Here is a 15534-nt window from a genome sequence, read left to right on the forward strand (position 1 = left end):
AGGCAAGAATAAGCTGCCATTTTACCGTCATCCCACACTGCACATCACGGCTCTTTGTGAGATGGCCACCACACAGATTACAAAATAAAAATCGAGGTAGGACATGGACCAGCAGTATTACTGGCCCAGAGTTACCAGTCGTGGCAGTTTTCGTGCAAATTTGCCAATTTAAAAAGTCAGATATTGTGTGCAACAGCACACAAAAAAAAGCCAAAAAAAAAAAAGGTTTGGGCTTGACTACATACTGCTTGCTGACTCAAGAATAGGAAAGTGAAAGCAATTAATTAAGTCTCACTAGGAAGTTGAAAAGAGGGGACTTTTTCTCTCCCAGCATTTGTCTCTGTAGCTCTATCGAAGCAACCGTACACCATTTCAAGATCCAAACTCATAAAAGAAACTTAACTATGGATCTCAAAGAGTAGGACAGAGGCTGACACAGTAATTTCAACTATACAGTGCCACATTTCCATATCCAGTCTGGACTCAGAAGCATCCAAGGAGGAGGAAAATGATTAATCGCTTTAGGACTGTGCTATGATAGAAAGCGTATCTAAGCTACTTGGACCACACTAAGGGGAAAAAAAGCAAACCAAAACAAACCCCAGTCAAACTGCAGGTAATCAAGATTCTGTGATTACTTTAGAACAGAACTGAACAAAACAGAGCGGGACAGTACAAATAGCTCAGTTGGAAGGGACCCACCACAATCATCTGGTCCAAATGCCTGACTACTTTATGTTATCAAGGGCAGCATCCAAATGCCTCTTAAACACAGACAGGCTTGAGGCATCAACCTCTCTAGGAAGCCTGTTCCAGTGTTTGACCATCTTCTTAGTAAATAAATGCTTCCTAATGTTCAGTCTGAACTTTCACTGATGCAGCTCTGAACCAGTCCCATGTGTCCTATCACTGGATACCAGTGAGAAGAGCTCAGCACTTCCCTTTCCACTTCCCCTCCTCAAGAAGCTTCAGAAAGCAATGAGGTTACTCCTTTAATTCTGTCAGACAAACAGGAAGTGCAAATGCTGGATTAAATTCCATTTATTCCTGCTTAATGCCAGTGTAATTTCTTTCCTTTGCCAAATCAATAGTTTCCTATGGTACTAACTGACATAAACCAGTAGCTACTTGTTGGGATTCATGTGCTGAAAACACACCCCGATCAATTCCACATGAGAGAAACACCATTTAAAAAAAAGATTTCTTAAAATAGTGGAAGCACGTATGTATCTCAGCATGCTCTCCTGTTGATCACTCACTTTATCTAACTGAAGGGGAAAAACTAAGTACCTCAACCCTTCGTAAATGACAGCAACCAGTATTTTCTCAAAATAGTCACACAGCAAGATAAAGATGTATTTGTGTCAAGATACAGCAGATAAACTGTAGTTTCTGATCTATGTAAGGACCAGAGTGACTGCCAAACAAAGACTGAAGAGGGGAGTACCACAGGTTGACACAAACCCTTCACACACCTGAGCTTTGCAAATTCCATCGTCTCTCTACTTGCTTCCTAAAAGAATGAAAAATCCTTGTCTTGTTCTATACAGCCCTCAAAGGTGACCTGAAAAGGAAAAAAATTGTGTTTGACCCTTTTTGGTTGGTTTGCTTTGCTTTGCTATTTTAAACTGCACGAAGAATGTCCTGAATAAACTGTTTTCCTTATGCTCATTCGGTAAGAGAATGCCCATTCTTACTGGAAGTTTCGCTTGCTTTCTGAAAAACATCGCTTAAATGCTTTTTCAAGCCTTACCTGGAGGTACAGGAGGGAGAACCGTGCTAAATGCTCAGGTTTGGAAAAGGAGGTGTGCTAAACAAAAGCTGGCACCTTTAAAACCGAAAGTCAATTATCCCTTCAACTGTCTTCTTGCTGTCTAATTTCCCAGGCACCTGAGCCCTTCCAAGCTGTCTGCCATTAGGCACACAGCTTTCTAAAGCAAGAGAGGATAAAAACGTATGTAACACGTGGGAGGAAGGAATCATCAAAACAAAGTCAATAAAAACCCTACCCACCAACCACAGATTGGGACGTTTGTAATAAAGTTACAAAGCAGAAAAATCCCTTTCCTCTTTTCTTCTCAAGGTCACCTTTCAAATAATATTATGATAGAAGCAGAAAACCAAATGAGAATTGGGGTCATGTAGAAACTCAGAGACTACACAAGCATATACTTAGAAATGGTATAAGCTCCCAGGAGTTCACAGCTTAAAACGATGAGGAGATTGTTCATTACACTCATCTAAGTTTCTCTGATCCCTCCTGGAAAGCTATGTTCCTCTTGAAAATGTAGATGCAAGGAAGAACTGCTTTTAGATAAATTACTCAGATACAGCTGAAGATGTAATGAACACCAGGGGTGATACTGGCTAGTATTTTCAATAGGAAGCAGGATGATGGGGCACGATTCAACTGCATGGGGTTACTACATACACAATACAACTGCAGAGAGAGAGCAAGAGAGTGCTAGGGCAAAGGAAGGCATTTTTAAACTGGCTGGAGGAACTATTTAAAAACGGGTTCTGTGATATTAACATGGACAACTACAGCACTCCCAAATTACAGGCTGAGCCCCAAGGGAGAGGGGAGAAGAGCACCACCTGGGTTTCACCGAGCTGCTGCACCAGGGTGACAGGAGGAGACTCTGATAGCGCCACTGAGGTCCTCGGGACCTGGCGGTGGGGGTGTTCAGCCTGAGGACAAGAAGCCTACCCAAGGGGTGTACTGAAGATGAAGCCAGACTCTCCATGGTAGTACACAATGAATACCAACAGATCATGCAAAGAAGCTGAGAGACAGCTTTTGCTTTGGTGTGCTGGTTTGACTTTGGGTGGCCACCAGATGCCCACCAAAGCTGCTCTATCATTCCCCTCCTCAACTGGACAGGGGGAGTAAACATGATGACAGACCTATCACTCTGACCAATTATCATCACAGGCAAAACACACTAAACTCAGGGAAACTGATTTAACACTACCTATCAAACTGGAGTAGGATAACAAGAACTAAGTACAAATCTTAATTTTCCTTCCACCCCTCCCTTTTTCCCAGGCTCAACTTCATTCCATATTGTTCCACCTCCTTCACCTGAGTAATGGGGTCTGTGATCAGCTCATCACACATCGTTTCTACCACTCCCCCCTCCTCAAGGGAGGACTCCTTACACTCCCCCCTGCTCCAGTATCTCTCTCCCACGGGAGACAGCTCTTCCCCAACTTCTCCAATGTGAATCCTTCCCACGGGCTGCAGTTCTTCATAAACTGCTCCAGTGTGGGTCCCTTCCATGGGTGCAATCCTGCAGGAACAGACTGCTCCAGCATGGGTTCCCTGCAGGTTCACAAGTCCTGCAGCAAACCTGCTCCAGCATGAGCTTGTCTCTCCATGAGGCCACAGGTCCTGCCAGGGTCCTGCTTCAGCACAAGCTTCCCATGGGGTCACAGCCTCCTTTGGGCACCATCCTGTTCCAGTGTGAGGTCCTCCATGGACTGCAGGGGGATATCTGCTCCACCATGCATCTCCATGGTTGCAGGGGAGTATCTGCTCCTCCACGGACCTCCACGGGCTGCAGGGGCACAGCCTGCCTCACCATGGTATGCACCACAGGGGGAATCTCTGCTTCTGTGCCTGGAGGTCCTCCCCTCCTTCTGCACTGACCTTGGTGTCTGCAGAACTGCTTCTCTCATGTATTCTCACTGCTTTCTCTCAACTGCTGTTACACAGCAGTTTTTTCCCTTTTCTTAGATCTGTTCTCACTGGAGGCATTGCCAACACTGCTGATGGGCTCAGCTCTAGCCAGCAGAGGGTCTCCTTTGGAGATTTTTCAACCGGCTCTGTCCACTATGGGCACATTCTGGCATCTGCCAAAAGTAACCTCCACAGCCCTCTCACTTCAGCTTATGCTCTGGCCACGAACAAAGACAAAAGAAAATAGCAAAAGCTCTTTGTTGTACTGGGTAGACTGAAGACTTGACTTTACAGAAGAGAAGCGGAGAAGCATCACTGAGACAATATTGCAACCACCTGCCTTGCACAACTGCTTCTAAAGTCTGTGCCAGAGAAATAGTCTCCAACCCCCCTGAAATAGCAGGTGCTACTGAAAGATGAAAACCCGGAGATGCTCTGGGAATTCTTAGTGTATTGGAGTCTCTCACCGCATGTTCCTAAACTGCAATACATCCTTGGACAGCCACAGCTGGAAGGAGTCACTGATCATGTGTTCTGCATTGCTGTGGAGGCAAGCACGTTGCCTCTGTCCAGTTACTGAACTGGCATTTCATATCACTACCACTATTAGTAACGGAAGCACCGAGTACCACAGGATATTGTTACGTGTACAGCTCTTGGGACCCTCCAGCTGTGACTGGTATTTGTTGTTCTAGGCTACAACCCACAGACACAGGTCCTGCAACAACCACGGTCCCAAAAAGCTCATCATCCAGAGGAACTAGAGAGATTTAGGGAGGGGAAACAGAATCACAGATGAATGTCATGGTTTTTTTCATGGGGAAATTGGGTATTTCTACTAGGAGCAGAAAAGGAAATTGTTTGCATTATCAAAATATTAACCAGTATCGCTTTCTCCCAACATTCAATGTATTGAACAGCGACGCTTGTCCCTATTTTGTTCTGCCTAATGAGCCCTTGTTGTTACAATATTAAGCAGTACATAAGCAGAAAGACTCCCAGATATCACACTAAGGCTGACTGGTTTGAGTTGCACCTTTTTCCATATCCCTCACACCCTTAAGAAGTCACAGCAGCAGTATCAAAAGCAACCACATGAAAAACTCTTGATCTGAATGACAGTGAGCCTTAAAAGAAAATTCAGATGCAGCAGACACAGTCATGAAGCACCAAGCCCCTACAAGATCGTGACCCAATCAATATCTGCTGAAACATCCAGGACTCTGGTTCTCACTGTACTACTATATTATGGATATTATAAAACATACACAAAAATAGAAATTCTTAAAAATGATGCAAACAGTGAAAGAACCACCACTAGAACAGCTGCAGAGCACCAAGTCTCAGTTTTGTCTGAGTCTGTTAGAAAAAAAGAGTTGGTCCAAAGCTATTATAATGTGACTACAGTACAGTTTTATCCCTCACTATAACCTATAAATTGTGATCAGTCAAGAAGCTGAACATCAGCAGGCAATATATCTGTGTTGCTTTTTAGAATAAAGGTTTTCTACTAGATCAATTCTTCTGCACAGTAATAATACTTAACAATCCATGTCACCCGGAGTATTTCTACTTCTGGAGTTAATATCAGATAACTTAAAATACAACAGTACACAAAGCTTTGCTGTGGAATAACTGCTTGATGACTGTCTACATTCTTCTATTCATGGATATCTTCAAAGAGCACTAGATACAAACTGCTGCAGAGTTCACTGAATTAGGCTGTACAGCATTTTCTGCCTTGCTGCTGAAATCCTGCTTTTCACAACTTTATGGTTTTTGGGTGTACTGAAAAGCTTTTTTGGGGGTATTCAAAAGAAGCCATTCAAAGTTTTTTCTTTTTTGAAACAGATCACCTCTAATAATGATTTTTTTGTTGTTGTTCTAAATCACAGGTATCAACACTGCTTGTCCCATCTCTGACAAAGTTACAGGACTGCAGGAAACAGCACACTCAAAGGCTGCTGGCCTGGAAGAACACAGAAGTAATTTCCACTATTCAAAGACTACTTTCTGCCCTCTTATTTATAATGGGGGCCTAAATATGTTTAGCACTCAACAAAACATATCAAAGAGAAAGGCTCAGAGCCTCAGAGTTTACTGTACTTTAACCTCCCAGTCCACTTTGTGGCTGCGCTGGCACTAAGCAGAAGCACACAGAAGCTGTATATTAACAGCTACGCAAATGAAATGAGTAGATCACAAGTTCAAAACAGACCAAGAAAGGATATTAAATTATGGAACCTTTTTTTGCACAGGGTGCTGGGGAACATAAAAGCCTGTGCCTTAAAGCTCTTGAAGCTCTACTTTCTGACCAGCTTGAGGCAGACAAAAAACCCCAAACCAAAATGAGAGTTTTCAGCCTCACACTCCAGTGGAGGTGAAGAACTCTGCCCTAAACACTCTTCTTAATCCAGGTAGCCATAACCCTGCTATTAAAGCTGTCCAACCATCATTGGCCTTTGTAGCACCCCCAGATGCTGTTCATGGCACTTATCCCTCTTGTAACTGTAGACACAACGCTTTACTCCCCACCCAATGAAGAGGAAAGAAATAGGATACAAAGCTAAAACACTTCCACACAAAGGCACATTTTGCCCTGAACACCAGGAATACAACTACCTACGGAAAACATACTTGCTCACATCTCTGCTTCATCTCTTACTATTCAAAAGAGCCCTTCAGTTTTGCAAATATAGAAGAAAAAGAGCATTCTCTGCTACCTCAGCCAGGTCTTCTGCTTCTCATGTGCCCTCTTTCGTGCTAGGAAAGGATGCTTCACTCTCCCTTTCTGCTTCCCTTCTTTCAAAACATTACAGAACTCCTTGCTACGTAACTTCTCCTAGCTATCAAGTTTTAAGTGGTTTGACAATCAGTAATAATATAATCCCATTTTGCTATTCTGCGGAAGCTCTGCTCTATTGGCTATGTCTTTTGTTATCTGGTCCATCAAAAAAAGACACAATTTATGTAATAAATTTTATCAGCAACATACAGACTATCCACCTAAAAACCCCAATCCCATTATGGACATACTACAAACATCAGTTTCCAGTGGTAAGCACATACCCTTAAATTAACTGGGATATCAGGATAATGTTTAAATAGGTAATACTGGTTTTTCCCAAAAGCACAGATTCCCTTTCTCAATAGGCAAATTGTTATATTTAAACAACAAACAGAAGACTTGTCCAAAGTCATTAGTAAATCAGATGGTCACGCAAGCTGAAAAAACACTGATCTGACCTGATCACATTGCCCCAAGCTTGCTAGAGAATAAAGCTGAGAATTCTGAGATTATAAAGGTAGAACCTACCTACATTCAACAAGATGTCAATATAGTGGCTATATTTTCTGACTATCTTATTCTAATAGCACTAAATACATCTGTCACCTGTTGCTTTATGGAACAAATTATTTACTGACCAGATAACCTAAAGGCAAAAGCTTATTTTTCAAGTCTGCATATTCTTTGCTCACAACCCAGGTTGCTGTCATATCAATACCTCAGCACATAAGGAGAAGAAAGGAAAAGATTAAATATACAGAAATAAAGTTTAACCACAAGGTTGCAGTCTTTCAACCTTATCTTTCTAATATATCTATCTACCTGCATCTGTAAATACAGTCCTTTCTTTTCCTCATTTAACCTGTAGATGCTGGAGGTCACTGGACAGGGGAAAAGAAGGAAACATTTTCTCTATTTCAAATACAACTAAATGAAACTAAACTCTACAAATTAAAATAATCTCTATATGGAACAGCAAAGATAAGAGTTACAAGAAACCCTTGCTTTCAAGAGTGATGTAAACCATTTTTAATATCATAAGCCTACTAAACATAAAACATTTTTCTTTACCCATAATTATTGTTTTTTCACTTATGTGCAATCATGCCATGTGCGATCATGTCATGTGCAATCATGTCATGTACATATCATATAAAGTGCCACATGACTCATTTAGGGGATCTGGCTTTATGTGCAAGAACCAAACACGGCATCAGCTGTTTCAGCAGTATGTCCCCTAATGCCTACATCTCTGCATGCAACAGCACCAGTGAAACATTTATAATAGGCAACATAACCTACCACAGACACAAAAATAACCAAGTTATACTCACTGTAACCTGGGAAGCATCCATGAATTGTAGGCCAAAGTAATCAGTTTCCACAAGGTCCAAATGATATACAATCTGGTCAAACAACTCCTGTCCTTTTGCATTTTTCTGTAACAGAAAACAAAGGTTTTGGTTTTGTTTGTTTTTTTTGTCAGTAGGTGTGGGTTTGTTTGTTTGTTTGGGTTTAAGTTCAAATGGGGAAGAGGAGATGTACAATAGAAAACAATATCTAAATAGAATTACTAATTATTCTAAAGAATTGTGTTGACATTTATTTTCTTCAAGAAAGACACAGTGACACATGGTTCCTATCTGCAGCTATTCCAACAGCATTAGACGTCACTCTCAAAGAAAACTGTCAAAGCTCACTGTAACTCAAAAGTACTGGAGAGAAAAGAAAGGCTTATATCCTGTAAGTCACAGAGCCTGCATTTTAAACCTCAGAAAGCCAAATTCTCCAGGAAAAGCTTGTTTGACATCTGCCCGAAATCTGCAGCCATGCAGTGCCACAACGCCACTCCAGCTGCAACATAAATTATGGACAGCTTGAATACCTGAGCAGCACTTTGAGGAAAATTAATGGAATTTGATAAGAATCTTTCAGTAGTGTTCCTAACTGTAATAACTGTTACAACCTTTAAACGGAGAAACAAAAAAGGAAAAAAGAAAGAAGTCGATAATTGTTACTTGCCATGCCATCTGAAACATACAGGCATGGAAACAAAACTAACCCCAATCATGGGCTACAGTACTAGTAGAAAAGTTAGCTGATCCTAAAGGTAGCCTGTATTGGCCTGTATAATTGTTCTGAGGTTAAGTCAAGAATTTAGATACCCAGTGCTTCAGCTTCAACCACTAGAAGAGGCAAAGCTTGGAGGTTACAGGTGGGTAGGATTAAGAGGGAATAACAAAACAAGTTTTAATGCAAACCCTGTTGAGTTACTTAGGGAAGGAAGTTTTCAAGTTCCTGAGCACAAAACCCCCTAAACATACATGAGATAATGATAAATCTCAGTAAAGAAACCAAAGCTACAGACATATTTTATACAGGAAAGTACAGATCTGGAAACACTTTTGTGCCTCCTGTCCCTCATACACCTTTGAGGTTGTTTTTTTTTTAAAGCTGTAACATATTAGGCATACACACTTCATCCCAAAATGCAGCAAAATTCATTGATTTCAGCTGAAGAACTGAACAGCATTCAGTTCCATTAGTTTGGTCTTCTGCATAAAAGCAGCATCAATCATAAGATGCAGAACTGTTATCCAGGACTCCAAGCTGTGTAAGATCTGTCTTCTTCAGCAAAGGCAAGATGAAGAGTTTAATCTTACTCTGTTTTTCAAAAAAGACCAAGCAAGCTTAGTTGTACATATCAAATTTTGAGGGGTTTTGGTGGGGTTTTGTTTGGGTTTTTTGTTTGCTTGTTTGTTTTAAACTAACAAAGCAGAAGCATAGAAGTCAAATCTTACCAAATTTCAGGAGCAGTATTAGAGGCTCCATTAAAACAAGCTGCAAAAAAACTTAAATCAATCACTAATTTATCATTGTAAGGTACTGCTTGATTGATCTGGGAGGGCAAGAGGCAAGCAACAGACATTCTTAAAGGAACTGCGACTACAACAGCTCCTTATAGCAATAGCTTCCTAAGAAATCATCTTTAGATGTACAATAACTGCTATAAACCAAAGTTTGCTAAAAAGTGTCCAGAACACATTTTCTGATACACAGTCAATTCACCACTTGTTAAAAGAAGCCATACCAAAACACAACAGAATTTAAACTCATTCTCCTCAAATGAGGAGAAAACCCTTCAAAGCAACAAAAAAGAAACAGCAAGACATGAGAAATTCATAAAACTAGGAACAACTGATTTGATGCCCTATGATCTCTCTACTTCTGGTTGCTTGCTTTATGGCATTAACTATCAGTATGTTTATCTTCGACTGCCACACCCCCAACAGAAACCAGAAACAGCACACTCCACCTTCTGTACCCAAATAATAGTTAATGTTCAACATGTGTGTTACACAGAGAATAGCTCTGTACGACACGGCTAGGCCATAAAATGCAGTATTACCTACATAGTTTACAGGAGATTATAACATTTAACTTGTTCCTAAGTGAGCTTTCCCAGCAGCTCATACTGCTTAGACGATAAAGCTCCTACAGCCAGCAAAATGCTGACAAAAAACTTTCTTTGAAATGTTACACTAAAAGGGGAGATAAAAGTGACACCTTCCTCTACTAACAGTAAGGGATGACCTGTTCTCCTTCATTCTGCCTCTTCACTGTGTGACAAGCTAGGGAGTCAAATTGCAAAATGATAACTTGGTACCTGTGCATCGAATTAAATGCTATATAACTGCACTTAATATAACTGGTATAGGCAAAATAGAAGGGTTTTTGCTCAGGAATTGCAAATGCATGAATAAAAGTGGTCTCTAATAGGAAAAATGCCCTTATTATAAGAAACTTCTGATCTTCACGGTCTTTTCCTCCTACCCTCCTTCTAGATAACAAAGAAGATAAAAAAATGCTTCCTCTTTCAAAACCTGGTACCGTATCAAGAATGTGAAACTGATTTTATACAAGAAAATTTTCTGAGTAGGTCTAATCTGTTGGAACTTAAAAAAATCAGTTTCTCTACAGACCTTCAAATTGTGCACATTTTTTGAAGAGACAGCTGAAAATACCCAACTTTAAACATTTTTACAGTCGTACCTTGGTAGACAGATGGTTCAGAACTGTCAGATGAAAAAGACAAGTGTAACTTAGATATTAAAAAAAGGGAGTAGATGGCAACAAACAATATACGTCTACTTCTCTGGGCAACCTGTTCCAGTGCCTCACCACCCTCACAGTAAAAAACATAGAATCATAGAATAGTTAGTGTTGGAAAGGACCTTAAGATATTAAGTTCCAACTCCCTGCCATGGGCAGGGACACCTCGCTCTAAACCATATTACCCAAGGCCTCATCCAACCTGGCCTTGAACACTGCCTAGGATGAAGCATTCACAACCTCCCTGGACAACCTATTCCAGTGCCTCACCACCCTAACAGGAAAGAATTTCCTCCTTATATCCAATCTAAACTTCCCCTGTTTAAGTTTTATCCCATTACCCCTTGTCCTATCACTACAGTCCCTAATGAAGAGTCCCTCCTCAGCATCCCTATAGGCCCCCTTCAGATACTGGAAAGCTGCTATGAGGTCTCCACGCAGCCTTCTTTTCTCCAGGCTGAACAGCCCCAACTTTCTCAGCCAATCTTCATATGGAAGGTCCTCCAGTCCCCTGATCATCCTTGTAGCCCTCCTCTGGACTTGTTCCAGCAGATCCATGTCCTTTTTATGTTGAGGACACCAACATAACTTCTTGTATTCAATCTATTTGTAATCTAAGAAAAGGTGTTTCATGTCAGTCACCCTGTACTGCCTGACAGTAGTGCTAGTTTCCTTCACTCTGTAACCTGGAAACCCTTCTTAAATACCCCTCCCCTCACCCTTTCCCCATCGTATTTTCTTTGGGACCATGAAGCATCAAAGAAAATCCTTACATTTAAGGAGAACTTATTGCTGGGTCTTCCTACAAGGGCTCAAATCGGCATCAGTATAAAGCACCACGCAGAGTCACAGTGACAGCTGCATGGCCCACATTTCAAGTGGGCTAAATTTTTAGCTGTCAAAGACTTCCAGTCTCAGGGAATCTGTGGAAATTCTTGTCAGCTAAAACCTGACAAAACAAAGATTAACTTCTCTGATCAGAAACTCTTCCAGACTTGACATGTGAATAGGCAACAGGTTTTAGCATGCTTTTGGTGGGCATGAAGGAAAGGGCAAATTCATTAGCCAGGGACATCTTATACCAACTGGCTCTGTCTAAACAGGCGGATCATTGTTGATTTTAGCTATTCCAGAGTTGTTTGAAAGCTTTTTTGCCAAAGGGCATGAAAAGGAGACATACAAGGCAGAAATGTCCCATTTTAGAGCAGCTAGAGTGCAAGAATGCTATTGACCACTCTTAAAGAGCACACAGCAAAGCTGGAGAGCTTCTCCGCACATCTTCCCCAAACGGAAGTATATGTGGCAACCAAGCACAGTGCATTACGTGAACCCAAGTGGAGTGGCTGTATTTATCAAGTCATACTAGAGAGCTGAGGTCACAGGATTACAAACTAACTACTAGCAGATTTCAGAAACAGGTGAAGTTGTGCTTGTTAAAACAACCTGTCAAATACACCAGGAGGTACATGAAATAGCCTGCAAGTTCACAAACGACAGCAAAAAAAGAAAGGAAAATAAACTACTGCCAAGAAAAAGGTGAAAGCCGACTAACTGTAATGTGTCCCAAACTGAACAGGGAACAGCAGCAGGAATGAGTAGGTAGCGTAGCTTTAGATTCTTTTTCTAAAGAAAACACAGGATCATGTATTCTGCAATACATAAAATATTTTTTCAGAGTGGGCTGCTATAATCTCATGGTCACAAACACCAGGTTTTAGCTTCTAGTAAGTTACTAAAGGAGCATTTGTAGCTAGTGATTCTCTGCTCCACAACTGCTCTGACACATCAGCATTTCCTCTCCCAGGCATTTCCTGGAACATGGTAGCTAAGTATATTCTGCTCAGTCCTCTTAAACCTGAACTGTTATTAACCCATTTTTCAAACCTGTAACCAAGGCTTTATGTACTGGCCATATTGCTTAGTAGCAAGAATTTGCTTTGCTTTTTAAGAGTCACTGGCAAAGTTGTTTCCCAGCATTTCAGACATACTACAGGCTAAACATGATTAAAGCCACTTGGGCTCCTAACTAGTCTGGACTCCTGGTGCTTGTTACCAGCTGTCCTTTCTGAGGTACTCAACTTTTTTGCCTTGGTCTTCAGCAGCAAGTGCTCCAGCCGCATTGCTCCAGCCACAGGGCAAAGGCAGGGACTGGGAGAATGAAGAATCACCTCCTATAAAAGATGATGTTTGAGAACATATCAGGAACATGAAGGTACACAAGTCCAGGGGACCTCATGAGATGCACTCATGGTCCTCACAGAACTGGCAGATGAAGTGGCTAAGGCACTATCCATTGTATTTGAGAAGCTGTGGCAGTCTGGTGGAGTCCCCACTGACTGGAAGAAGGGAAACCTCCATACCTTAAAAATGGAAAAAGGAAGATGCAGGGAGCTACAGGGTGGTCAGTCTTCCCTCAGTGCCTGGCAAGATCATGGAACATGTCCTGAAAACTACTCTAAGGCATGTGGAAAATAAGCAGGTGATCAGTGACAGCCAACATGGCTTCACTAAGGGCAAATCATGCCCTTACTGAAAAATTTGGTGGCCTTCCATGGCAGGGTGACAGAGTTGGTGGATAAAGGAAGAGCAACTGATGTCATCTACCTGGACTTGGGCAAGGCATTTGACACTGTCTATGAGACATCCTTGTCTCTGAACTGGAGAGACATGGATTTGATGGATGGATCACTCTGTGGACAAGAAACTGGCTGGATGGTTCACCCAAAGTGCTGTTGTCAGTGGCTTGGTATCTGGTTGGAGACCAGTAATGAGTGGTGTCCCCTCAGGGGTCAGTGTTGGGGCTGATCCTGTTCAACATCTTTGTCAGTGACACAGACAGAGGGATTGAGTGCACCCTCAGCAAGTTTGCTGATGACACCAAGCTGTGTGGTGCACTCGACAAACTGGAAGGAAGGGATGCCATCCAGAGGGACCTTGACACACTTGAGAACCTCATAAAGCTCAACAAGGCCAAGTGCACCTGGGCTGGGGCAATCCCAAGCACAAATGGCTTAAGAGCAGCCCTGAGGAGAAGGACTTGTCAAAGGTGGCTGATGAGAAGCTCAACCTGAGCCAGCCGTGTGTGCTCACAGCCCAAAAAGCCAACTGTATCCTGGGCTGCACCAAAAGAAGCACGACCAGCAGGTTGACGGAGGTGCTTTTTCCCGTCTGCTCCTCTCTGGTGAGACTCCACCTGCAATACTGCATTCAGTTCTGGGGCCCCCAACACAAGAAGGATGTGGACCTGCTCTATCAAGTCCAGTGGAAGCCACCAAGATGACCAGGGGGCTTGAGCACCTCTTCTGCGGAGACAGCCTGAGAGAGTTGGGGCTGTTCAGCCTAGAGAAGAAAAGGCACTGGGGAGAACTTACAGCAGCCTTCTAGTACCTAAAGGAGGCCTACAAGAAATCCAGAGAGGGACTTTTTACAAGGGCATGGAGTGACAGGACAAGGGGGAATTGCTCTAAACTGAAGGAGGGTAGATTTAGGCTAGATATTAGGAAGAAGTTCTTCACTATGAGGGTGGTAAGGCACTGGCAGAGGTTGCCCAGAGAAGTTGCGGACATCCCATACCTGGCAGGGTTCAAGGCCAGGTATGGAGAGAATCTTGGGTGACATGGTCTAGTGTGAGGCACCCCTGCCCATGGAGCAGTGTTGGAACTAGATGATCTTTAAAGCCCCTTCCAAGCCAAAACATTTCTATGATGCTTCAATTCTTTAACTTGCTTTCTTCTAGTCAGTTTCTCAAACACAGCCATCTATACTGAAATAAAACAGCATTTGCAGAATTTTAAGCACAAAAAATGCAACAGAATTTTATATTCTTATAAATCTGTTCATTAGGACCCTTGGGAAGAGGGTGGTACAGACACCACTCTGCACCCTCTAAGCTTAGTCATTAGGGGGTATATGGTTACAGTGAAATCATCCTTTGGATCATGACTCTTGTAGGCACATTAGAGTCAGCACAATTAAAAAGAGATGCATATTATACATCACAGTTGCTATGATATCTAACAGCTTCAGCCAATTACGTGTATTTGAGGCCATGGCTGGGCTTACAAAAGCTGCACTGAAAACCATGTTGCCCATCCCAGCACTGTTGAAGACGGTAACACTTTTCAAGTTCCAGTTTTCATGCCTCCATCCAGAGATGACACTTTGCAGAGGACACACGGCTCTCTGCAAACTAGCCATGATGTTGGTGCCTATTCCACCCTCCTCCCAGGGGACCTAATGAACAGATTCATAATACTCTGGAGACAGCTGCATTTCTTGAAATTAGGCAAATATTGCTTTATTTCAATATAAAATAAATTCAGTGTTTAGACTGAAAGAAAAGCAAGTTATTTCTTAACATATCATACTTTTATGAGGCTGGCTAACTTGCTCAAGCTATGGAAAGATGTTAGGTTCTTACCAGTCAACCATTGACTCAAGTTTTCAGTTCTAGCTCCAAGCTCCCTTGAAAATGTGACACTGTTCAAATAACGATTGCTTCAGAGCCTGCTACTGCATGCAAATTATGTTTAAATGTAGCACAGACCACAGAAGCAAGCAGCATTCCTGAACGTGCCCAGAAGAAAATGCAACTGATGATGCATATGAACTTTTAGCTGAAGGAGAACAAAATTCATTCTAACCCTTTTGAGAAATTAGCTAAAAATGAGAGAAAAAAAATCGCCTTAACCTCCCCCTGTAAAAAAACCCCAAACAACAGAAAATGCCAAACACACACAGCACCAAACCCTCAGGCATTCATCAGAAGACAAAAAAAAAATCCACTGAATGGCATTTACTTATTATAACCTTGAAAGCATAAACATTTCACTGCCAGTCATTTTTGTCAAGTCCCTAAACTGTGATTTCCTGAGCAAAGAAGCCTATAAGCAAAATTAAAGAACCCCTCAAAAACTGACAAAACTCCAAAGCAAAAAACCTCCCCAACCAA

At 41.9% G+C, this 15534-nt stretch overlaps 1 protein-coding gene across 10 annotated transcripts in view; it reads right to left on the bottom strand.

Moving 5' to 3' along the window:
* Nucleotides 1–15534, bottom strand: part of EPB41L4B (erythrocyte membrane protein band 4.1 like 4B) — a 173114-nt gene that overhangs the window by 112961 nt on the left and 44619 nt on the right. For 9 of the 10 annotated variants that reach the window (XR_009724039.1, XR_009724038.1, XM_061344294.1 and 6 more), the window contains exon 2: nucleotides 7805–7909. The exons of the other annotated variant lie outside the window; for it this stretch is intronic. Coding sequence is in view for 7 of the 9 variants with exons in the window: in XM_061344294.1 (XP_061200278.1) it covers nucleotides 7805–7909 (105 nt within the window). In the remaining 2 variants the exon portion in view is untranslated. The remainder of the gene's footprint in view (nucleotides 1–7804; nucleotides 7910–15534) is intronic. 10 annotated transcript variants of the gene reach the window in all.

This window comes from Neopsephotus bourkii, unplaced genomic scaffold, assembly GCF_033783945.1.
Source record: "Neopsephotus bourkii isolate Nb327-2 ecotype Australia unplaced genomic scaffold, CSIRO-AGI_Nbou_v1 NB_207, whole genome shotgun sequence".
In the NCBI taxonomy this organism is placed as follows: Eukaryota; Metazoa; Chordata; class Aves; order Psittaciformes; family Psittacidae; genus Neopsephotus; species Neopsephotus bourkii.